This window comes from Sturnira hondurensis, unplaced genomic scaffold (assembly GCF_014824575.4).
Source record: "Sturnira hondurensis isolate 20B ecotype Veracruz unplaced genomic scaffold, ASM1482457v3 Scaffold0017436, whole genome shotgun sequence".
Taxonomy (NCBI): domain Eukaryota; kingdom Metazoa; phylum Chordata; class Mammalia; order Chiroptera; family Phyllostomidae; genus Sturnira; species Sturnira hondurensis.
Window position 1 is genome coordinate 18,994,378 of NW_028090067.1, and position 25,425 is coordinate 19,019,802.

Consider the following 25,425-nt stretch of genomic DNA (forward strand, 5'->3'; position numbering starts at 1 on the left):
GAATTAGTCCATTGCCCTGTGACTTTCCTGGGATAAGGTATGTCAAAGTGACACCATCATCTCATAACACAGATTTAGCCTGCTAAAAACTCACATCGCCCCCCTCCACTCCACACAGTGAAGTGTTGTGGATTGACACCTTTCCTCACAGAAACACACACATGTACACTATTTCCTCCCATACTTCTTTTAGCAAATAGACTTGTCACGGTATGTTAAACCTATTGTGGCCATCACTTTCAACTCAGACGAAACCTCACTGCCCTGTAAACTCTACTGAAACTGTTCCACCGCTCCTTTTTTAAAGCCCGATGATGAATGAAAATGCCGGTGTGGCCTCTCTGGGTCCTATGCCAACAGCAGCTCAGCCATCCAATACTGGAATTCGGAAACAGTGGCATGAAGATATTACTCAGGATCTTCGAAATCATCTTGTTCACAAACTGTAAGATCGTAGGCATGCCGTATCCATAAGGAGTTACTGCATCACCATATTTCCAATCTGCCAGGCACTTAACCCCAGGAGGAGTATTACTGATTTTTCTATTGCCTGGCTGTTGTTGCTAATATACTCTCCTGTTGCTGTCTTGCTTCATTGCTCTGCTTCTCAAGTTTTTCACTATAATTTGTTAGGAGTATGATCTGTTCTGTCTAGTAACAGTAGTAAATATATGAGTTAAAAATTATTCATTTTTCTGTCACTGCCTTTAAAAAAATCATGAAGAACTAGGTCTCATCTCATTAGATTACGGCGGTGCCGTAATCTATTTTTTGTTATCCTGTTAAGCTTTTATTATGTTGACAAGTTGAATCTGGTAGGATGATCTTCTGATCCTCCAAAAGTACATGTATCAACATTTTGTGAAATGGTTTGCATTATTTGTTGAGAAGTTGATATATACCAAGCACTCAGCCTCACAAACACTGTCTTATTAAAGAGTGCTTCTCAGGATAATGAGGGCAAAGGCAAATAGTGGAAAAACATAATGTACCCAATATCAGAAAGAAGATGGAGCTTGGACTTCACTGACTACAGAGCTTACACTCCAAAAGCACACAATATTTTTAATTCCTGAAGAAAAAAATTTTTTTCCCTTCACTTACTTTATTCATTCCATCCATATTTTTAAGTTAACGAACAGAGATAATTATTTGGGGTTGATCATCTGATGACTTCATTGTAAATATGCTTGTGGGGGTTTTTTTCTCAATCAAGAATTTTTCTAAACTTCCATTTATTCCTTCAGGTACTGTACAACTGAAAATGAGATATCCAACTGATAAAATCGGCAACTAGAAATTACATTTGTCAGGCTTTAGAAACACCTCTAGTGCCCAGCAGTTGTAGGAAATGGCTAGAGCTCAAAAGACACGTAGCAGAGTGGTCGTGCATTTTTGCCCCCTCTGCTTCAAGTTTTTGATTCTGTAAGATCTCATAGTGATGGTTAAGTTTTATTTCACTAAGCTGTGAATAAATTTAAAAGAGTAGAAGGATCTGAAGGCTATTATACTGTAACAGAGGTCAGGTTTCTCCACATCCTTTATGCAAATTGCACAGTGTGATTTTTTTGCTCCAAATTAGAGTCATAGGGAGAGGCCAGAGAATATATTTATGGAGTTATTTCTTACATTCTGATCAGGAAAATTTTTTGTTTACTACAAAGAGACAATTTCATTTAGGTCAGTAATATGTGAGCACATGCTACCCCTCATTTTAAAATATTATTTAATCTGTACATTGTACAAAAATGAGAAAATATTAATTACAAAAAGTTTAAAGTACTGTACATTTCTGTGGTGAGATTAGAAAGCTGATGTGATATAATAGTGATAGTATTCTGTATTCTTAGTGTTCAAGCCATATTTCCTACTCCGGATCCTGCTGCTTTAAAAGACAGACGAATGGAAAACCTAGTTGCATATGCCCGGAAAGTGGAAGGCGACATGTATGAATCTGCAAATAATCGAGTGAGCACCTGTTTTTTTCTGTATAACATCAGAAATGGACCTGTTGTGGTTGCTTAGTTTATTCCTAAATAAACTAAATATCTTCTGAAGTACATGAAGTAGCATATACTTAAGAAGATACCCTTTAGCTGTCCTGTCTTACTCTCATTGTGCATAGTTAAGATAACAAAGTAACTTACTTTCTTAAAGTGTATGTTACCAAGAATTTTGCATTTTTCCTCTTAATAATACAGTGCACTCATGGGGCACTTTATCTGGGTTGTCCTTCCGTCAAGTTAGAAAGTCGTTGAGCTGTTTCCAGTTCTGTGCTATTTTCACTAGAACATGGTGAATCAGCTGCAAAGTATCTTCATCTCAAGTAGTACTGCAGTTTTTCCACATCATTTAAACTTCTCTAAATCGGCACTTTTTGTAGCATAGTCTTTGCGTGTGCTCTAAATTTCCAGCACATACTTTGTAAACCTGCTTTGAGAGGTCATGCTTTACTATGTAGATTCATAGTACAGCTGCCTTTCACATGATCATTCTGAAATAAGCTCATTTGGAATGATCTTCTGCCTACCTCTTTAAAAAATGAAGTTAAAATCTGTTCTTCGTTCTTTTGTTTGTTTTATTTTTTGTTACCTAATGATAAATCTTGTATTTTTTCTTTATTTTCATAATTCAAAAAGGCGGAATACTACCATCTGCTAGCTGAGAAGATCTATAAAATCCAGAAAGAACTAGAAGAAAAACGAAGGACTAGACTACAGAAACAAAGCAACCTGTCAAATGCTGCAGGCATGGTGCCAGTTTCCATGAATCCAGGACCTGCCATGGGGCAGCCACAGCCAGGAATGACTTCTAGTAAGTGCTTTGCGCTGTATTTGATTTGGGGAAAATTTGGTAATAAATGGTTTCTCGCCAAAGTCATAAATTTGTATTTGCTTATGCAACTATTCTAGAGTTTCTGAACTGTTTTTTTCCTAAAGAAAATAATTCATTCTCTGGTAAAAACAGTAGCTAAACAGTATATTTAAGATTTTTGGATGTGGTGCTCAACATGACTTGATAATCTGGCATCATTTTAGAGTCCAAGATACTCTTCTCTCACAGTGACGCCTTTAGCCCACAGGTTTTCACTGACTTACATATGGTAGGCAGCCAATAGATGTAGACTGAACAGGTTCAAAGGACATACCAGCTTTCATACACCCTAAAAAACAATATCATGTTATTTACATTGACAGAATATGTTCAAAAGCTAAGAACTGTTTTTTACAAGCATTGCTTAAAATTCATCTTGGTAGTTTCGGTGTTCTGATTATAGCAGCCCTCTGAACCTAACAAATTAACCAGGTAGCTGGGATTACTTTCCATTGCCTTATTCATTGATTGACTCACTAATAGGTTCTCAACAGTGAAATGTGTAGTTAGGTACACAATAGTGAGAAAGAATATAGGCTATTTAAATGATACGAAGAACTTTGACCTGTGTGGCTCAGTGGGTTGGGCATCTTCCCACATGGTGGAAGGTCACCAGTTTGATGCCCAGTCAGGGCACATCCCTGGATTGGAGGCCAGGTCCTCAGTTGGGGGCGTGCAAGAGTCAACCTACTAATACATCTCTCATAGATTGATGTTTCTCTCTCTCTCTCAAAGGGAATCAATAAACTCTTTAACAGAAGGGGAGAAAATGAGAACAAAAGATATCATAAGTATAAATAATAATTGCCCTGGCTGGTATAGCTCAGTGGATTGAGCATGGGCCTGCGAACCAGATGATCGCAGTTCGATTCCCAGTCAGGGCACATGCCTGGGTTGCAGGCCAGTTCCCCACAGGGGACTCCCGAAAGGCAACCATGCACTGATATTTCTCTCTTTCCCTTCCTCTCTAAAGATAAATAAGTAAAATCTTTAAAATATAAATAAATTAAATAAATAAATAATAGGCAAGCCAAAGAAGATATTTTCAATATTAAAGGTACTAATTTTCTTAATATATAACCTGAAGGGTAAAGAAATAGATGAAACATTATGAAGAAAAGTAGGAAAAGGAAACGAAAGAATAAGTAAAATTAGTACAGACTTTTGTACATTTCTAAAGGTTAAAATGGACTTGAGTGACATGACTTTAAAAATATATGCTATATGTAAGAATTTAAATGGTTGTTCATTCCCTAACTCCAGTCATTCCATTCTTAGGAATTTAATTCCAAGCAATAATGGTATAATTGGCACAGAAATAGTCACAGCATAATACTATAGAAACACCCTAAAAGTGCCCCGGTACTGTGTTGCTAAAGTAATCATACAGCTCTACACTAGAATACTGTAGTGAGGCATCCCCAGAGCGCTCCTTTCCCCTCAAGCACCGGGAGATAGGCGGGTGTAACTAGCCACCAGGAGCCATGTACTTAGAGGTGGTGGCCAAGCTATGGCGGAGAGAATGGCAGCCCCACAGTGATTCCACCGACCCCCTCTGAGCAGGCAGCACAGCCCAAGCTTGCCGCTGCCTCCACAGAGACGGATACATAACAGCTGGGAAGGGTCCAACCTGGGGTTCTTGAGTAAAACTGCAAGGGAAGCCCACAATCAGTGTCATAGGAAAGGCATTGGAAGAATTATTCTGAAAGACAAATTTTCAGAAGAAAAAAATTGAAAAATTGCTACATAGAAGAAATTCAAAAAAATACAGCAGAGGACAAAAAAGCACTGGATTGTTGACCAAGTTAAAAACCATATTATCAATAACAAAACAGAAGGTAGGACTTAAACAGCTTTATTTTAAATGGTTCAAAATAAAACGGGAAATTTTTTTTTAAAAATCAGATCATTAGGGAGATGATAGATACCGGGTTGGCCAACAACTTCATCTGTTTTCTTCTTCTTTTTTTTTTTTTTTTTTACGTAAGATGGCTCTGATAGCACCTAGTTGTCTTTAACTTCATTAAAAATAGTTTTGTTAGATTGTATTTTGACAGCTGTCATGTCAGTGTGCATTGAAAAAAAACTTAATCAAGCCCTGGCTAGTGTGGCTGAGTAGATGGAGTGCCAGGCTGTGAACCAAAGGTCGCTGGTTTGGATTCCCACTCAGGGCACACACCTGGTTGAGGGCCAGGATTCGAGTTGGGGGCGCTCCAGAGGTGGCCACACACATTGATGTTTCTCTCCCTTTCTCCCTCCCTTCCTCCCTCCCTTCCTCTCTCTTTAAAAATAAATCTAAAAAAATGAAAATAAAAATTCATGAATTCTTGTGTAGCCATTTAATGTTGAAGATGGAAGAAAATATGCAACATTTTTGGCATATTATACTTTATTATTCCAAGAAGGTAAAAATGCAACTGAAATACAAAAAAGGATTTCTGCAGTATATGGGGACAAGGTGCTGTAACTGACATGTTAGTGGATTTATGGATAAAGAAAGTGTGTGTATGTGTGTGTGTGTACATGCATACATACATAAACACACAACAAAATATTGTTTGGCTATAAAAAAGAGTATCTTGAGCCCTGGCTGGTGTAGCTCAGTGGATTGAATGCAGGCTGCGAACCAAAGGATCGTTGGTTTGATTCCCAGTCAGGGCACATGCCTGGGTTGCAGGCCAAGTCCCCAGTGGGAGCCACATAAGAGGCAACCACACATTGATGTTTCCCTCCCTCTCTTTCTCCCTCCCTTCCCCTCTCTCTAAACATAAATAAATTTTAAAAAAAGAAAAATATCTTGCTATTTGCAGTAATATGAGTAGACCTTGAGGGGGTATTGTGCCAAAAAACCTAAGTCAGGCAGACAAAGACAAATATCATGTGATTTACATGTACAATCGTAAAACAAAAACAAGCTCATAGATTCAGAAAATGATTGGTGGTTGATAGAGACAAGAGGGTGAGAAATGGGCAAAATGGGTGAAGGGCATTCAAAAGATACAATTTCCAACCCTGGCTGATGTGGCTTGGTTCATTACAGTGTTGTCCCATAAACCCAAGAAGGTTGTGGTTTCGACAGTGCATCTCTCTCAGGCTCTTTCTCCCCACCCCCCTTCTTTTTTTCTCTTTCTTTCTCTCATTTAAAACAAAAAACACCCTCCAGTTATAAAGTAAACGTCCAGGGTATGTAATGAACAGCATTGTGACCATAGTTGTTAATACTGTGTTGCTCGTTTGCAGTACAAAGTTGCCAAGAGAGATCTTTAAATTCTAGTCACAAGGAGAAAGATGGTAAGTCTGTATGATGAGGGAGGTTACCAGGACTCACTGTAGTGATCATTTTATGGTCTATACAAATACCAAACTATTATGTTGTCTGCCTGAAATTAGGCGAGTCGATGGCAGTTTTCACCTTCAGTGTGAAGTTGAGTGAGTTTATTTCTATATAATTTTTATATTTGCACAAGAGAATAATTGTAAGAGGCAGGATTATGGAAGACTTGAACTTTGATTTTTTTGTTTTTGTTTTTGCAAAGTATAATAGAACATTTATTATATAACCAAAGGGTGGCTATGGTCTATGAGTTTATGTATTGGTCTAGAAAGATACTTGTAGTAAGTTACTATAAGCAACATACATGTGCAGTCTGAAAAAAATGGATTATTAACAAGGTTGAACAGGAGCCAACTTGGGTTATTTTGTCTTTCATTTTTGAGAGAGGGGGGAAGGAAGGGAGAAAGAGAAACATCTATATGAGAAAGATGGGAATTGAACTGGCCACCTTTCGGTTCACAAGCTGGAACTCAATCCACTGAGCAACACTAACTAGGCCAAACTCAATTTTTTGAAAATTTGAAAACTTAAAGAGAAAGTTGATGACAGACAAGGATATATATTATAATCTGATTTTTATTTTTTATTTTTTTAATTGTAGCATATTTCCAGGAAGTAATTTTGGAAGAAATAAATACTAATCTTATAGCATTGGTTTCTTGTGCAGGTGGTAGGATTCCTGTGTAACCTAGTGTTGTGTTTTATGAGGTTTTTGGTTGTCTGATCTGTGTGTATTTGCATTGAGTATTTAAGTATAAATGGTTGACATTTTAATTAATGGGTTTTTATGAATACATATATTTATCTGTAAATATTTACCTTAAAAGCTCTCATCAAAGAGCTTTTAAGATTTCCTTCAAATCTTCATCAGATGTTTCTTATGATTTAAAAAAATTGAGTTACCTAATAAGCGCACAGTAGATTTAGGGCAATTCATGCCATTCAGTCAATTTTTAAAAATTATAGTTCTATATCATAGTTGTATGCAAAAGTGCTTGGGCCAGATGTAGGCAGTAGGATTGTGTTTCTAATTTTTCCATTTGCTTAGTATCACCAATTTAAGATCTCGGTTTCTGGCTTTCTGTAAAAATGGAAGAATCCAGCAGATTTGGTTCGCTCTCCTACAGGGGCACCATTGTCTGTAACTAGAGCCATGGCTTCCTGTTTAGAAGGGCTGTGTTTTCTCTACTTCACCACAGTCCTCCCTGTTCCCTGTTGTTTCGGGTGGCCAGTCTTCTTTACTCATTGATATTAACTGCCTGCCCCCTGCTGGCATTTAGCTTGCAGTACCTATCCGTATAATTGACAGGAGATAAAAGTTCCTCGTATATTCGGTGAAAACTGTTTTCCATAAAGTGTACATGGAAGATTAAAGATATTAATATTTTATTAAACAAAAACGATAGCAAAATTTGAGAGTTGCCTGAAGTGGTGGGCTTGTCTGTGCAGCACAGTGACCCGAAGGCTTGAGTGCGCAGCGCTTTCAGTGTGGGGTAGATGGGGTATAGCTGGTCACCACAAGCATGGTGTCTTTTCCAAGAGTGCTGTGTAGAGAATTACTAATTCCGCTCACCGTGCTGTGGGGAAGATTGGGAAGTGCTACACTAGAGGATGTGTACATCATCCAATAAAAATTAGAATCTCTTCTATTCATGTTTTAATCTCTTAATTATTTCTTTTTTTGTATTTGTTTTAAAAGGTGCATGAGATGTAGTGTGGTATAATGTGTATATTATTTAAAGTTAGTGTTCGCAGTGGGCTTGTGTCCATAAAAACACATATCATTGGGATACACACAATCAGATTTGGTTACTGGACAGAATCTCTGGCCCTTGTCTACGGAGGGCTGCATACAAACCAAACAATCTAATTTAGAGATTTTATCTATTCATTCTTAGAGAGAGGGGAAGAAAAGGAGAAAGCAAGGGAGAGAAGCATCAGTGTGTGGTTGCCTCTTGCGCCCCTGACTTGGGGACCTGGCCTGCAACTGAGGCATGTGTCCTGTATTGGGAATCAAACTGGTGATCCTTCGGTTGGCAGCCTGTGCCCAGCCCACAGAACTATGCCATCCAGGGCAGCTGCTTTTTTTTTTTTAAGATTTTACATTATTTTCCTGTTAATGCTGAAAGTACAGTAGTTTGTAAAGGAATGTACTAAAACCATTTTGGAAATTTTGTGGGATTTTTTCCTTATATTTCAGAACTAACATTTTCTTCAGATCCTGTCTAACTCATAGTTTTTATTGTTTTGTGATTGAGGCTGAATTCTTTAAGATACTGCTAAAATACTTCAGCAGTAATAAAACTTGGTCTAGTTTTATTTTAGGGAAGAAAGCTGGCTGGAAAGGATACTTTTCTAACCATTTCTCTATTGTCTTCTAGACGGCCCTCTGCTTGATCCATCTTTGGTGCGCGGCAGTGTGCCAGCAAACCAGATGATGCCTCGGATGACTCCACAGTCGGGTATGTCATGCAGGAAATCCGTGTATTTAACGGAGCCTTTTTTAATAGAGTCCCTGGTGTACTAGAAGATTATATTTCCCACCTTGATTCTTGCCTCAGGCCAGCTGTAGGTATCATAATTACCTGCTTAAGAAATCTGGAAACCTTTTAGAACTGGAGCCCGGGAGAGGAAGAGAAGGATAAAAGAGCAGGTTGGCTTGTGTGTCAAGGGCAAAGGACATTAAATGATCAAGCATTCATTTAAAAACAATTGGCCAAAATGGAATTTATATTACTTAACAGTGCCCTTCTATGGCTGCTGTGAATTAAACAGATTCATAGTTGAGAACAGGTTCCTTTATTTGTTCTGATAAAATGATGTGTAATCAGAAGTAAAAACTCTTTTATTTGATTCCGAAGATATTCAGATCTAATATTTTTCACTTATTCACAGGTTTAAATCAATTTGGCCAGATGAATATGCCTCAGCCTCCTATTGGACCCCGGCAAACCTCTCCTCTTCAGCACCATGGACAGTTAGCTCAGCCTGGAACTCTCAACCCGGTAAGTTTGACTTCTTTGGGTAATCTCTTTTAGTCTCTACCTGACATTTTTTAAGTCCTTTTTCTTTGTTTCTACTTCAAAAACAAAAATTTCCACATGTGCCTAAACAGCTAACTGTAAATGATTAATCTTTAATTTTGATTTCTTTCTGTAATTCTGTTGAATGTGGCCCTAATACAGGCATGATTAAATGATTACATGTGTTTCAGAGATGAGATAAATAAGCAGTTTTTTATCTCTCTCTCTCTCATCTATAAATGGCTTTCAGAAATTTAGCCTGTAGAAATAATCACTGAGATACCTAAAAGGATATACTTGGAAGAGAATTCGTGTAAAAGATACTCTATTATCTACTCTGTTTTGAAAAAAGGCCATATCCTAAATGTACACTGGAGGATTTTTTACGTCAAATTATGGTACATCTGTAAATTGGAATGCTCTGTAAGCAGTAATTTGAGAACTTACATGATGGCATAAAATTAATTGAAAAATTGATTTCTTGTGTGTGTGTGAGAGAGAGAGAGAGATGGGATCCAATGTAGCTAAGATCTGTCTTGGTTATCTACATAAAGTAAACATTACAAGAAAGACAGCATTTCCCAGTGCTCTTCATAGTCATAGTACTGGAGAGCTCATAAGGGTAGCCTGTCACCTTTCCCTGGAGTTTCAGTGTTTAGTAGCTTGCCAATTGACACAATTGCCTGTCTTCCCCAGGAAGAAACTGTATTTTGTAATAGAGGGTCAGTTGCTTGGTCCTTGGGACTAGAGAAAAAGGAGTCTAAGCATCTCGTTGCTCTTAATCCTATTCTCAACTTTTGGTTGGCTCCAACCCTTAACCTGTCTTTCAGATTTAGCTAGTGCCTCTAATTCTTGAGCCTTTTTTTTTTTGGAGTTGTCTGGCATAATGTTTTCCACATGTAATGAGGAGTCTTATTTAGTCTGTAATACACATACCTTTCTTAGATTATGGAAATTTTGGCGCTTGGTACACCATAAATTTTTATTAAAGGCTTATATTTGTTTGGGATTTTTTAGAAATGAGATGTAACAATTCATTTTGAACCATGAATGTTACAACTTGTTCAGCCACAACTTGCAAGATTTTACTTGTTTGTACCCGTTATGGCATCTTCCAGTTTGATCTGTTACTGTACCACCGACATTTGGAAAGGTCTAATGAAATTTTGATTCACTCTCCTCACTTAACGGAGTTTGCTAAGAACTAATTAGGTCTACTCTATCAGAGTTCTAGGTGCATTTATGTACCAGAAAATTTGTAATTTCTCTAGATTAAGTCTAAGTGAGCTATGAGGCCTTCCTCCATTATCTTGACAGGAGAGCCAGCTATTGCACCACTTTCTTCCTTCCTGTCCTCCACCAGCCTCCCATGGCAGGGCCAGAGCAGCTGGTGGATCCAGCTGCTCCGGTAGGGTACCCGTAATGAAGCTGTGTTTCTTTGTGCGCAGCCTATGGGCTATGGGCCTCGAATGCAGCAGCCTTCCAGCCAGAGCCAGTTTCTGCCCCAGACTCCGTTCTCAGCACAGGGAATGAATGTAACGAATATGCCTTTGGCTCCGACTGGGGGTCAAGCACCGGTGTCTCAAGTATGTCTCACAAATGGATTTTCTTTTTAATTTTGATTATTTCATTTATTTCTAGTCGTGGGGGGTGGGGAGAGAAGGACAGAAACATCAGTGTGTGATTGCCTCTCACATGCTCCCTACTGGGAACCTGGCACTCAGTCTGCTGAGCCACACCAGCCAGTGCTGGCCTGGGTTTCTCAGAGGGCAGGGGAGTGCAAATAGTGGGCGAGAGTAAATTATTTTATTTATTTATCTTTAGAGGGGTAGAGGAGGAGAGAGGGAGAGAAATATCAATGTGTGGTTGCCTTTCTTGGGTCCCCTGCTGGGAACTGGCCTGCAACCCAGGCATGTGCCCTGACTGGGAATCAAACCGCAATTGCCTGGTTCGCAGGCCTGGCGCACTCAATCCACTGAGCTACACCAGCCAGGGCTAAATTATTTTTTTAAGGTTTTAATAAGAACAGTTATGGACGTGTAGTATTCTGGACAGTGAAGAGATTAATCTGTAGCATAGAGCTATATTATTGACTAGAAAAAATAGAATTGATAGTTTTAACCATTTTTTTTAGTAGTGAACTCATTAAAATTAAAAGGCAATCTTAGTGACAACTGCAATGCAGAAGGAAAAACTCTAGCTAAAGAGCATACAAAGGCCAGAATACACTGTACTTACCTGTTCCATGCCCCTGCAGTGACTGAGTCCATTCTGCTGAATTTTTTGAAGTCTATTTAATTGTATTATATTATCCAGAGATAGGTACCCCACCCCCCATAACAGGATTTTTATCATATTGTAAAATGGAGGCATTCATTGCCATTTTCTGTTTAATCAGTTTGTGTCCTTAAATGCATATAAACTACCTATGTAAATACTTCTTTAGTTCTCTTAATTGCCATCTTACTGTGTTTTTCATTTTAACAGGCACAAATGTCCAGTTCTTCCTGCCCGGTGAACTCACCTATAATGCCTCCAGGGTCGCAAGGGAGCCACATTCACTGTCCCCCTCTCCCTCAACCAGCTCTGCATCAGAACTCACCCTCTCCTGTACCTAGTCGTACCCCCACCCCTCACCACACCCCCCCAAGCATAGGGGCTCAACAGCCACCAGCAACAGCAATTCCAGCCCCTGTTTCTACACCTCCAGCCATGCCGCCTGGACCACAATCCCAGGCTCTACATCCACCTCCAAGGCAGACACCTACGCCACCAGCAACACAACTTCCTCCCCAAGTGCAGCCTTCACTTGCTGCTGCTGCTGCTGCTGCTTCAGCTGACCAGCCACAGCAGCAGCCCCTCTCACAGCAGAGTACATCCGCGTCTGCTCCCACACCCACAGCTCCGCTGCTGCCTCCGCAGCCCGCCACTCCGGTAAGCGGAGGTCAGGGTTTGGGCAGCGGCACCTCAGCTGTACTGTGGTGTTAAAGTACTTCCGTGCTGCAGTATTTCTGTTATCTACCATTTTACCTCTTACTGTTGTCTTTCCAGTTAAGGACTTTCTTTTCTCTTTCTTTCCCTTCTTTTTTTTCTTTTCCTTTTGTACTGTCTGGCACAGAAGTAGTTCAAAGATTTTGTTTAGGTCTGTTGTTGACCCTCTTACGGTTTGAGTTGTATTCTGAGGCGTCAGGGCATGTAAGGGAGATCACGAGAGGAGATCCAGTAGTACATGAATTTTACACCCACATGAATTTTAAACAGTCTTTTTCACATGGTTTGAGCTGTAGTATTGAGAGCAGATGAACAACAAAATCGTGGATTTATGAGTATCTGTGGTCCTAACCAAGGTTAGAAAATTATGATCTAAGATGAGAAAGGTATGGGCCTAGAACAACTTGCGGCTTTCTTGTTTTATATATATATCATGGGCATCTAAATCCACATCTAATAGTTGCATCCTTACTAATACAATTCTGTGTGTGAAGGCTTAGAACCTTCTACTCAATCACTGATACTACTGTTTTCGTTCTCTGTCATATTGCGGAACTGAGAAAATCCATTAGGCACAGCTACTTGACAGAACACTGTTCATTAACGTCTGGTTTACCCTGGTGCGTCTGATGGGCAAGAAAAGGCAGCATGCAGAAAGGAAACTTGATTTTGTATATAAGGTAGCTTCTGAAAATACTAACCTCTCCTTATGAGGTTTTTTACTGGAAGACTTAGGAAAAAGGTTGGGAATGGACAGTTATGCCAATAGAATGTGATTGTTCCAAACAGCTACTCAGTATGAGAGTTCATCATAGTCGACTTTTCTGGACATTTGAAACTTTTCCTAATAAGACGTTATAAAACAAGGTAGTCAGTCATCATTTTTTTCTTTCCATTTTTCTATAAGTGTGAGCTCCTCTGAGTAGTCATCTGAAACCTTTACCCCTCACACACTGCCACAAAATGATGGTCACCAAAGAGCCCTCTGATAGTTCTTCTGTGTACAGCCAGTCAGTGCATATATATTTTTTAAGTCTTTTAATCTCCTGTTCTAAGAGCATGGTTGACTACAAGGGGGTGAAATAGATAGTAAGTGAAAGCACAATAAGTGGATATAAATATACCAGCCTAGAAATAGATGGTTAACTATGCCATCCTGTTGTGTAACTTAAAGTCTGGTTGTATAATTGGCAAACGTTTTGTGTTTTCCCCCCTCTCTCCGCTTAGCTTTCCCAGCCAGCTGTAAGCATTGAGGGGCAGGTATCAAACCCTCCATCTACTAGTAGCACAGAAGTGAACTCTCAGGCCATTTCTGAGAAGCAGCCTTCACAGGAAGTGAAAGTGGAGACTAAAATGGAAGTGGATCAGCCAGAACCAGCAGATTCTCAGCCAGAGGATATTCCAGAGGTGAGAGTAGGACAGTTACTGTTACTTGGTTAGGAACTCAGTCTAGGAATGGAACTAAACATGTTAACAGGAAAGTACTCTGATACTTTCAGAATCAGATCTCATTTCATTGATTTCCATGCAAGAAAAGGGTCTTTAGATATGTCCATGGGGAGGCAAAGGGGTGGAAGTAAGACAGTGATCTTCCTGCATCCTGTTGCATGCCTTTGGAATACTAAAAAATTTACCTTGCCTTTCAGACTAAAGCAGAAGACTGTAAAGTGGAACCTACAGAGACAGAAGAGAGAGGCACTGAATTAAAAACTGAAGCAAAAGAGGAGGAAGATCAGCCAAGTACTTCAGTTACCCAGTCGTCTCCAGCCCCAGGACAGTCAAAGAAGAAGAGTAAGTAGTCTCTCAAGCTCTGCGTTCTTGGAGGCGGGGGAAAATCCAAAGAGCTTGAGAAGAATGGCATCAGGTTTGGGACTCTTTAAGCCTTGGAAATTGACTTCAGTATGATTTTATTAGTCTTGGAGCCCTTGGCCTGGTCTCTTTGTTAACTAATATTAGGAAATAATATATTGATTTTGTTTGTTTAATGTATATAACTTCCTGGAATCACTGGGTAAGTCATTCCTATCACTTCTTCAGGGTTGGCTGGTTAACACCCTATCAAAATTGTCTTTTTCAGAGGAAAGAAATTAACCAATTCATGAAATGCAGAAAATAATAGCAATAATAACATTTATTGTTAACCTACTGTGCACCAGGCACTGTCATCACACACCTGCATTCTCACATCTGATAAGCTCACGGAAACTCTGAGGCTGTTGATCCCATTATTACAGTCCAGAAAATTGAAGTTCAGTAAGTTTAAATAACTGGCCTCAACTTACTCAGCCAGTAAGTGAACTGGGTGGTCTAGTAGAGAAGTTTGTTTTGAACCATTTTGCTGAGCATTGGTTAATTAAGTCAAATAAGCAGCACTGCTTAACACAGTGTTAAATTCAAGCATTTCCCGCAGAAATTAACTAGTTTAGGACGAGAACTAACTGCAGCTCTGGCGACCCCTTTGGTGGCACACTTAGGACTTACCTCAAGAGTTAGTCTCCTGGAGATGATGTATCATTAATACAACGCACTTTAAAATGTTGGAGTTAAAAAGGTTATTTTTGTTTAAAAAAAAGGTTGTATATATGACGTGTTATTTTGAAGTAGGCTGCAACAAACCTGGTCTTACTAGTAGGATTCTCTCTTTAGAACAGCTAATCTTCAGGCCCTGGCTGGTATAGCTCAGTGGATTGAGCACGGGCCTGCGAACCAAAGGATCGCGGTTCGATTCCCAGTCAGGGTACGTGCCTGGGTTGCAGGCCAGTTCCCAGCAAGGGGCACACAAGAGGCAGCCATACATTGATATTTCTTTCTCTTTCCCTTCCCCTCTAAAGATAAGTAAATAAAAATAAAATCTTTTTTTTTAATGTTTAAAAAATACAAATATAGCTAACTTCACAGGTTTGCTCAAATTCTGCTTGAGTATGATTAAGTATGAGAGACAAAGAAGCCTCTCCTGCCCGCCTTTTTTTTTCCCCCATGGCAACCCCCACAGTGAGGTGGAAAATACCTAAAGTGCTAAAATACATACCCTCCTGAAGATAAAATTAACTTGTAAATAGTAGAAATAACAAGGTCTCTGCTCAAGTGTGTTTTTAAAGCTCAAAACTAGACCCGTAATGACATCCTCCTTGAATTACAGATTTAAATTGATTCCACTTATGACACACCTGCAGATCTTTCCTGACTTTTGGGAAACATACTGAAAAGGCACTTGGACATGATTTGGTCAGCTGAGTTTGTTGTTGTAGCAATAGCAATTTAGTTCTGCTTCCTTAGACTACAAACCTAACATTTGCAGTTAAAATTATAACTCCGTCTTCCTCCTCAGCTCTGAAACATAAGGAGGGACTCTTCAGTCTTCTGATACCTTCAGTGATAAGAGAACGGCAGGTCTAGTCTCTGGCTTGTTGAATACTGGTATCACGACAGAACGCACGCTTTGTGTTCTTCTTTGGCAGCATCCCCGTCCTGTCACCAGTATCTTTGGAGATATTTTGATAAGTCCCTTCATAAATTTTTGGAAGGCTTGAGATCCTTTGTCTACTTGATCAAGACCATCTTCATTAAATTTCTGACTACAAAATTAACTGAGCCATAAAAGGTGTTTAAAGATGACTGGGCATGGCATTTTGAAGGTGCCACCTGAAGCAGACCAGGAATTAGAAACAGGACGTCCACCCTTAGTGATATTTCTGTGGGGACAGTGTAGGCAATTTTGTGTTTTATGATTCTTGAGAGATTTCCATAGTTTTGACTTGAACCTTTTTTCCTTCCTTTGCTTAATTGATAACTAATTTCAAACATACTCTTTTAAGTTTTCAAACCAGAAGAATTACGTCAGGCACTGATGCCAACATTGGAGGCACTTTACCGACAGGATCCAGAGTCCCTTCCCTTTCGTCAGCCTGTGGACCCTCAGCTTCTAGGAATCCCTGTAAGTATGTGGTGGTACTTTTGACTGGTGGTGTTTTATTATCATCTTCACTCAGATATGATTCACACATTGCACAGGTCATTCATTTAAGTTGTACGATTTACTGGGTTTTCTGTATTCACAGAATTGAATACCATCACCGCAGTCAGTTTGGGATCACTTTTATTAGCCCACAGAAGAAACCCCATCTCCATACGCAGTCACTCCCCATTTCCTTCCCAACCCCCACTGCCAGTACCTGCAACCATTGGTCTGATCTCCGTCTCTGGGTTTGTCTGTTCTGGTCACTTCATTAGATGAGGTCATACCATATGTGGTTCTTTGTGACTGCCTTCTTTCACTTAGCAGAATGTTTTCAAGGTTCATCCATTTTGTAGCAAAGGACAGTATTTCATTTCTTTTTATGGCTGAGCAATATTCCTTTGTGTGGCTATACCACATTGTCTTTGCCCACTCTTTTGTTGATAGATGTTCAGATAATTTACACTTTTTTTTTTGACTGGTGGCACTAGTCCTGCTATGAATATTTGTGTGCAAATTTTTGTGTGGTGTGTTTTTATTTCTCTTGGATAAATACCTAGGAATGTGATTCTTGGGTCATATAGTTTATTTTTGTCACTTGGGTAGCAATGGTTCATGATAGAAAAGATAGACCCAGCCCTGGCTGGTGTAGCTCAGTGGATTGAGCGCGGGCCTGTGAACCAGACAATCGCGGTTCGATTCCCAGTCAGGGCACATGCCTGGGTTGCAGGCCAGTTCCCAGTAGGGGACACATGAGCGGCAACCATACATTGATATTTCTCTCCCTCTCTCCTTCCCTTCCCCTCCAAAAATAAATTAATTAATTAATTAAAAAAAAAAAAAGAAGATAGACCCAAATTAGCTTCATCTGCTTCTAAAATCGTCTTTACACACCAGGCTAGCAGGTTTTGTATGAGCATTTTAAGTGCTACAGAATACGGCAATGGAGTGCTTCATGGGCCAGAAATCCATTAGAAACTCCCCACCACCCCCACCCCAGTATTTTCTGTGGCTTTCGGTGGATCACTGATGTTCACTGGACTTAATTTCCTTGTCTGTATGTTCTTTCTAGTACTAAAATGTTAAGGGGCTGTGAACTGATCACACAGATACTGTGTGGCATAGCACCTGGAATTACTCCAGTAGATCATCAGCCTACCACATGGAGAGTCACTGTGGTAGCTCTCTTATTCTCTCTGCCCTCTGAGATGCTTGATATCTCTGTAGACTAGTGATTTCAAGAAGTGTTGGATATCAGTGAACTCCTCAGAAATATGGATGGGTCAGAAAGTCAACATTGCCTGGAAAAAGGAGTGATGAATAATAGGAAGGTATGCCATCTACCTTAAATATTTTGGGTAATGTTGTTTGGTGTCACATGTTCTAGGATTACTTTGATATTGTAAAGAGCCCCATGGATCTTTCTACCATCAAGAGGAAGTTAGACACTGGACAGTATCAGGAGCCCTGGCAGTATGTGGATGACATTTGGCTTATGTTCAACAATGCCTGGTTATATAATCGGAAAACATCGCGAGTGTACAAATACTGCTCCAAGCTGTCTGAGGTCTTTGAACAAGAAATTGACCCAGTAATGCAAAGCCTTGGATATTGTTGTGGCAGAAAGGTAAGAAGTTTTTGCACTGATAAACATTGGGTTGACCCTGGCTGGTTCTGGCTCAGTGGATTGAGTGTCTGCGACCCAGAGGGTCTCTGGTTCGATTCCCAGTCAGGGCACACACCTGGGTCGTGGGCCAGGTCCCAGTGAGGAGCGCTTAAGAAGCAACCTCACATTGTTGTTTCTGACCCTTTCTTTCTTCCTCCCTTCCCCTCTATGAATGAATGATTTTTAAAAATTGAGTTGAATACTTACTAATTTAAATCCTGAACCATTGGGTTATAAGGTCATCTGGAGTGGGGCCTTGGTCCTTAGTCCCCTCTGGGTGCAGACTACCTGTTATGTACTTGTTTACCTGTGCGTGCCAATTCACATTAAACTCTTGAGTTCTTTGGCATGTGGTAGGAGGATATGACTGTTCAGTCTACTCACAGTGGAGAACTAATGCTTTAGTAAACTATAATGGTTTTAGTTCTGTGAACTGTCTTGGAAACAGCCCATTTTCATTAACATAAATGAGAACTAAGACTTCACTGACTTGTTTAATTTGCCAGTGTAAATATTCTAGTTTGTCACCCTGGCTGGTGTGCTCAGTGGTTTGAGTGCTGGCCTGCGAACCAAAGAGTTGCCAGTTTGATTCCCAATCTAGGTCACATGCCTCAGCTGTGGGCCAGGTCCCCAGTAAGGGGCGAAAGAGGCAACCACACACTGATGATTCTCTCCCTCTCTTTATCTCTCCCTTCCCCTCTCTAAAAATAAGTAAATAAAATCTTTTAAAAAAATACTCTAGCTTGTCCTTCGGGCCCATGTACTATTTAATGGCTGGTTTCTTTTGCAGTTGGAATTTTCTCCACAGACACTCTGTTGCTATGGCAAGCAGCTGTGCACAATCCCTCGTGACGCCACATACTACAGTTACCAGAACAGGTAAGCCTGACCATGTGGCCCATGGTTCATGTGTCTTTGTGTCTTGGGAGTGCATGCAGGTGGACCAACACACATGGTCATGGTTCATGTGTGTAACCTGCTTGGAAACAACTGTACAGCACAAGTTTCTGGTCTTTGCAATTTGCCTTTGTAGAATTACACAAGTTCTGGAAGAAAGTAGCCTTGCATCAGATGTCTGGGCCCTGGTTTATAAAAATATTAAAGGCAAAACCCCAAAGCCTTAGGAGATCACACAACTTTGTGAGGTGGTGGCATCAGTGGGATATCGTCCCAGGCCTCACTGCTCTTTCCACTGCCCTTTCCTAGCTGACCACAACCTCAGACAACACTGGGAAGATTTTGTAACTAATTAGTCTTTTTGCTTGCCTGTGAAATGGCTGCTGGCTCTCTCTTTTCCCAAAAACTACCCAGAAAAATCTTAACCCAATTTGTCAGTCAGATTTATTTATCTTTTTGGAGATGTTTGCTTTTTATGCGTGGTCTATCCCTACGTAAGTAGTAGTTTTTGATGTATTTGCTTTGCTTCTATTAAGCAAACAACAAGGACCACCTCCAAAAATAACTCTGTACCAGACTACTTCTCACAAACTCGCATGTGACAGTGGATGGTACAGTTCTAATGCAGGAGGCGCTCTGGCCTTATTTACCCCTGCCCAAACAATGGCTACAGTTACAAAAATTGCACTCACTGAGCTGTCTTCACCATGGTTTGACTCCTATTTTCAGTAATGGAGTGTTTACCTTAGGCTCTGAGATGGTGCTACTGAGATTGGGCAGTTAATACTTTTTACTTCTTTAGTAAAACCAAGCTCATGGTGGTGGTTTTTTGCTGAACTTGTGTGTTACAGATGCCTTTCTAGCTTTGAAACTTTCTGTTTTATTTGTAAAAAGTCAGGTGCACTCTTAGTGCTTTGTAATCATTAGATATAATAGTTTTTTACTCAATAAAACCTGGGAAAAGTGGGTCTCATTGTTTTTTAAGCACCTTACATTCACAACCTTACATTCAAAAAAAGTAACGGCCAAGATGGAACTTTTCTCATGCTACAATCTTAACATTCATACCATTTTTGGATTTTTGGCATCAGCCTACAGGGCTTGTGATCTTTGTGCCGAGGAGCAAGTAATCAGGCCACTGCGCCCACTGCCGCCTTTTTAGCTGTGTCTGCTGATGGTGACAATCGGCATTTAACTGTTTGTGCAGACTTTCATTGAAAAACATTTTTTGCTTATGTTGCTTCCTTGGGATCAAAAGGGTCGTCTCCCCCCCAAACCACAATTGTTTTTGGAAGACTTGTTCTCTGGCACTTTATCTGTAGTGGATTTTATTTTATTTCACTTTCTATTTTTATTCTAAGTAAGTGGGGAGAAGTGTGTGATTGCTAGGTAACAGGATGGCCATTTTTCTCTCCTTAGTAGATTTATCCTCCTTTCTTCTTCTGATTATTTGCATAAATTAGCATTAATTACTAAAATGAAAGGTTGTGGGTCTGTGTAAGTGAAACTTTTTTGTTTTATTTGCTGTAATCATTTGCTACTTGTAATTCCATTTGAGATATTTAATGCTAATCTGTGCTTTGCCTTGGCTTTCTGCTTTGTGTTGTCTTGTCTTGCTTTGTTTTTTGTTGTCCTGCAATCCCTCATTTCTTCGTTTGTTTTGTGTTTTTTTTTTCTCCCTCATGCTTGTCGTTGTCTGCACTTGACTTTGATTGCAAAAAAAAAAAAACCAAAAAACAAAAACAAAACCCATACTGTGGGGCCCATATATCTGCATCATTGAATGTCCTTGTCGCCGTTGATGACCTGCTCTCTGCTCCCGTCCCCCTCCTTGGCCTGCTGTGATTGGTGGCTTCGTTGCTTGGCTTGGGCTGTGTTGTGTGAACGGAACAGTTCACCCCAGTATGGCCTTCTTGCCGACAGGTATCATTTCTGTGAGAAGTGTTTCAATGAAATCCAAGGGGAGAGCGTTTCTTTGGGGGATGACCCTTCCCAGCCTCAAACGTAAGTAAGCTGCATTATTTTGGAAAGCACCATCTTATTTCTCAGTTTGTTTTCAGATAATTAAGCTCAGGCTTCTCAGTGGTCTCGGATTATGCTCTCTAGTATGGTAGCCATCACCCACAAATGGCTACTTAATACAGATTAATTAAAAGTAAATAAAATCTTAAAATTTTAATTTAAAAATTTTTAAATTGTCTCTCACTTGCACTAGCCACATGTCAAGTGCTCGGTAGACATCTGTGAGATGCTGCCATCGTGGTCAGCACTGATGAAGAATGTTTCCGGGGGGGCGGGCAGGGTTGGGAATATAAGACAGAAAGCTGTACTTGAACAAGAATTAAATAAAAAAATTATTTAAAAAAAAGAAATAAAAGGCATCCAAATTAGAAAAAAAAAAAAGAATGTTTCCGTCACAGCGAAAAGTGCTGTTAGCACACTGGTGGAGGGGACATATCAGCACCAGGGTCATTGCAGGGAGACTTTTTCTACATGGAAACAGTCTACTTTTCTCCTAACAGTTGACAGGTTATAGTGCAAGGGAATTTCCTTATTAACTCTTTTGGATCTGAAGGGGAATTGAACAAAACCTTACAGCCTTCTCTTATAGCTTAACACAGCTGTCACAGTAATCATGAAAGTCATTGAACAACATTAGGGCTTTAGAAGTTTGTTCGAATGACTCAGAGACTTCCTTGGGCTTTTGCCATTTTATAAGCCCTTAGTTTTTGGTGAATGCCAAGAAAAATTTTCAAACATATCTTGAGTTGTCTCATTATACTTCTAAATCTCTCATTGTACTAACTAAATCTCTGAGATTTAAGTTAGACACTGTTTCAAATTTGAACTGTTACTAGGAAGAAAGAGCTGTTTGGTGTACTTTAAATATTCTTCAGCTTCCTTTTTTCCAGTTTAACCTCTGATAAACAGAAGCAGTTCAGAACATTCCAAAAAGTATGGAATTGTTACGTTACTAGTAAAATAGGGCTTCTGAGAAAAACTGGTTGATTTTTCTATATCGGGTTTTAAAGTTGCCCTTTAACTTCAGTTACCATTAAAGTACTTATAGTAGAGTCAGATATCAATCTGGAGAGTAGGTACTGGGTCCCTTTGAACCTTGTAAGAGAAGTCAGCTCTAGCCAGGTTTCCCTGGTGCAGGAAAGGAAGGCAGACTTACTGTTGGTACTGTTGAGCGTCGTACCACGTGCTCTAAACTTTAGGATGTTGCATCTCTGGCTTTGAAGAGTACCAAAACCCCCTTCTGATTCTCGAGAGTGTAGTGGACCTGGGAGGATCCTGCATTACCAACAGTGTCCTCTTGTGCTGCTGGTCTTTAGAGTGTACTTAACGCAGCAAGGCCTTACGCCATGTATCTCCAGGCTGTAAGTGGTAGGAAACAGTTTAGATGTGGAAGTGTGCCCATTTTGGGGGGGAAGAATAACAGTAGTCAGAATTGGGCCCCCTAAAGTTTATTCTAGGTAGAGAATGATAAGACTGTGAGTGTGGTGTGCCAGATTTCTGGATGGGTGGGAGGCCATGTGAAAATTTAAAAATGAATAGTATCAATTAAAAATGTTTCACCCTTTAAAACTGAAATATGTATTTAATATTGAAATTTTCTATACCAAAAATTGACTAGACTTTGCTGGAAAATGAGTATTATTTTTAAACAATGGTTTAGCTGCCTGTATACACGCCATCATTCATAGTTCAGTCTAGGGTCATTAAACTATTAAAAGGCATAAATACATAATAAGACTGTTGGCAAGATTTAAAAAGAATAATGAACTCATGTTTCTAGTTCTTCCTGGTTTCTCCATTTCTTATAAGGAAAAGTAGATTTATTATACTGTAGTTGTTTCCAAAAACATGGGTATTCCTTTATGTAAATATGCATTTTGTGGGGGCCAAGAATGTACCTGTTTAATGTGACCTCAGTATCGTCTCAGGAGATTTAAATAATCCATTTACAGCATGAGATTTGTTCCTTGGGTTAGAACAGTGGTCAGAGTATTCATCTTTCAATGTTGCTTTTTCTCATTTTTTTTTCTTCTTCTCTCCTTAGTACAATAAATAAAGAACAGTTTTCCAAGAGAAAAAATGACACACTGGATCCTGAACTGTAAGTAGTTTTCCTTGACTAGTCAGTACAATGAGTCAGTGGACTTGGATTTTTCTTCTTCCTTTCATTTTCTTGGTTTGCATGGCCAGTGAGATGATTCTGTATCCTTGGGCTAAAACTAAATAATGTACGACTAACAGAGATGATGGAAGTGTGGAAGCTGACATTACAGTTAGTATTCATTTACATCTCCCCACATCGACCTGACACTGGTGTTAGGTAGGCCCAAGTGAAGCGCCCACATTGGCTCTGCTCTGGACCACATGTTCTATTGCTATTCCCCACTGTCAAACAAGCTCACAGTCCCCTACTTTGTTGGGGAGGCCGTTCAGAGCCCTGAGTGGTGTCAGCGTTTCCGGCACTCTGAGAAGGCCAGGATGCTCTCCAACTCACTGGGACGTTTAAGCAGTGGTGATCTTTAAATTTTTCACATGTAACAACTGCACTTAATTTCTCTTAAAATTTGCTCTACCTCTAACACTAAAGAGCTTTTTAAAAATTAAAAGCTTTTAAAAACTATTATTATTTCAAGTCTTGATTTTTGGTTTTTATTTCCAGGTTCGTGGAATGTTCAGAGTGTGGAAGAAAGATGCATCAGATCTGTGTTCTTCATCATGAAATGATCTGGCCATTGGGGTAATACATTAGTGTTTTCTCTAGACTCTTCGTTGTGAGTTGTAGCGAGTTTTTGTCTTTGCAATCATTATTATCATATCTTCCAAGTTACTGTCTCTAAACATTGTTCTCTGAATTGGGAAAAGATCATTAAAATCCAGATTTAAAACATTAAATAGCCTAGGATCCAGAAATGTAGGTCTTTCTCTTACGTGCATGCATTGTTTTCATCCATACACAAATTTGACTGTTTTGTATTTTTAAAATTATTTTCTGATTATTCTACATGGAAACTAAATGCTTTTGGAAGATTTCAATAGTTGACAGGAAATCTCTACCACCTGAAAAGTAGTAAGGAGGTTTTAGATACGATTAAATTTTCCAGGTTTTAAAAGATGAAGCTATAGAGCGTGTCAGGGGAACACCTCTGTGTCTCCCTCTGAGAAAACATCACACTGTGCATAGTGGTGGCCCTGGTTAGGATTTGATTTAACCATCTTTGAGGGGTTGGGTCATAAGTTTAATGTCTTTAGTAGTAAGTTACATGGCTGTAGTCCAGTGAAAGAGTTACATAAAGTGACTAGATACAGACTTGAGTTAACTAGCTATTCTTTGGCCCCATGTTCTGTTTCTGAATATTCGCCACATATTTGGCCAAGTGGCACATCATCGGTGACTTCGATATCAATGAGCAGATTTGTATCCATTGGGACACCTTATCTTCTACTGCTATGGGTCACCTCTCACTCTCCAAGAATGGAGCTGCTCCCAACCCTGTTCCAAGGGGGTATCTGTGCATCACTCGACTTGCTGGAATAGGGTCTCTATCTACACTGTCTTCCGCTCTTGTCTTGGATTACTGATGCTGGTTTGAAGATCACAAGGAAGAGGAAGCTAACAAATTTCCGGAAAATTATAGTAGTTGATGTTTACATGGCTTGTCTTTAGATACAAATTTTTGTGTTCCCTTTAATCTCACAGTGGATGAGAATAATTAAGAGACTAGCAGTGATTCTTGCAACTTTAGATCAGCTAGGGATGACGGCCCTGACTGGTGTGGCTCAGTGGATTGATCGCTGGCCTGTGGACCGAAAGGTCTGCAGTTAGAAGACCTGTTGGGACCACACTTGGGTTGTTGGCCAGGTCCCAAGGTGAGGTGTGTGAGTGACAACCAATCAGTGTTTCTCATGCATATTGATGTTTCTCTCTCACTTCCCCCCCTCTAAAAAATAATAAAACATTTTAAAGATAAAGTATTTTTTAAATAAGAAATTAAGCATATGTATACATCCTTATGTAATTGCAGGAACAAAAAGAATGTACATCTTATAAATCTATTGTTACTAGTTCTGAGTATGGTTACTTGCATACTTATCAGTAGCGTATAGACTTTGCCATGGTGATTAGCCAGAATCAAAATTCCTGTGTTAATCTAATCCTCCATCATCTTTTCACATGTAAGCCAGTTTATATACCCTTCACATTTTTTCATAGCTTTTGCCTGTTTTTCAATTAGGTTTTTTTCTCTTTTTTTATTAACGGCATCTCAAGCTCTTGGTATATTGTTTAGAAATATCTCTCCCAGGTCATCCTTCCCATTTAACTCTATATATACTTGAGGCAGACTGCATAGTGTATGTTATGTTAAATCGTTCTCTGAGTTTTATAAGCAACATGCTGGTTTACGTTTTAGGTTTATTTGTGATGGCTGTTTAAAGAAAACTGCACGAACTAGGAAAGAAAATAAGTTCTCTGCTAAACGTAAGTTTTATTCTTACAGGTGCATTTTAGAGGCAAAACTGAAGCATAGTTAAGAATAAGCTGTGAAATGAGTTGACTTGTTTTGACCTTATTTAAAATATTTAGCCAGACTAAAAATAACTTTTCTATAATGTACTTCTTAGATTTGAACTATAATGTACTTTTTGGTGTGAAATTTGTTAGACA

General features: G+C 39.5%; 1 protein-coding gene across 2 annotated transcripts in view; it reads left to right on the forward strand.

Moving 5' to 3' along the window:
- Positions 1-25,425, forward strand: part of EP300 (EP300 lysine acetyltransferase) — a 72,188-nt gene that overhangs the window by 33,979 nt on the left and 12,784 nt on the right. The window contains exons 8-23 of one of the 2 annotated variants that reach the window (XM_037068433.1): positions 308-445; positions 1,851-1,968; positions 2,640-2,814; positions 8,590-8,670; positions 9,104-9,213; positions 10,680-10,817; positions 11,719-12,165; positions 13,450-13,629; positions 13,869-14,013; positions 16,038-16,156; positions 17,565-17,804; positions 18,634-18,722; positions 20,664-20,744; positions 22,807-22,863; positions 23,422-23,499; positions 25,172-25,239. In XM_037068433.1, the coding sequence (XP_036924328.1) occupies positions 308-445; positions 1,851-1,968; positions 2,640-2,814; positions 8,590-8,670; positions 9,104-9,213; positions 10,680-10,817; positions 11,719-12,165; positions 13,450-13,629; positions 13,869-14,013; positions 16,038-16,156; positions 17,565-17,804; positions 18,634-18,722; positions 20,664-20,744; positions 22,807-22,863; positions 23,422-23,499; positions 25,172-25,239 (2,264 nt within the window). The remainder of the gene's footprint in view (positions 1-307; positions 446-1,850; positions 1,969-2,639; positions 2,815-8,589; positions 8,671-9,103; positions 9,214-10,679; positions 10,818-11,718; positions 12,166-13,449; positions 13,630-13,868; positions 14,014-16,037; positions 16,157-17,564; positions 17,805-18,633; positions 18,723-20,663; positions 20,745-22,806; positions 22,864-23,421; positions 23,500-25,171; positions 25,240-25,425) is intronic. The other variant, XM_037068434.1, reaches the window with a different exon arrangement.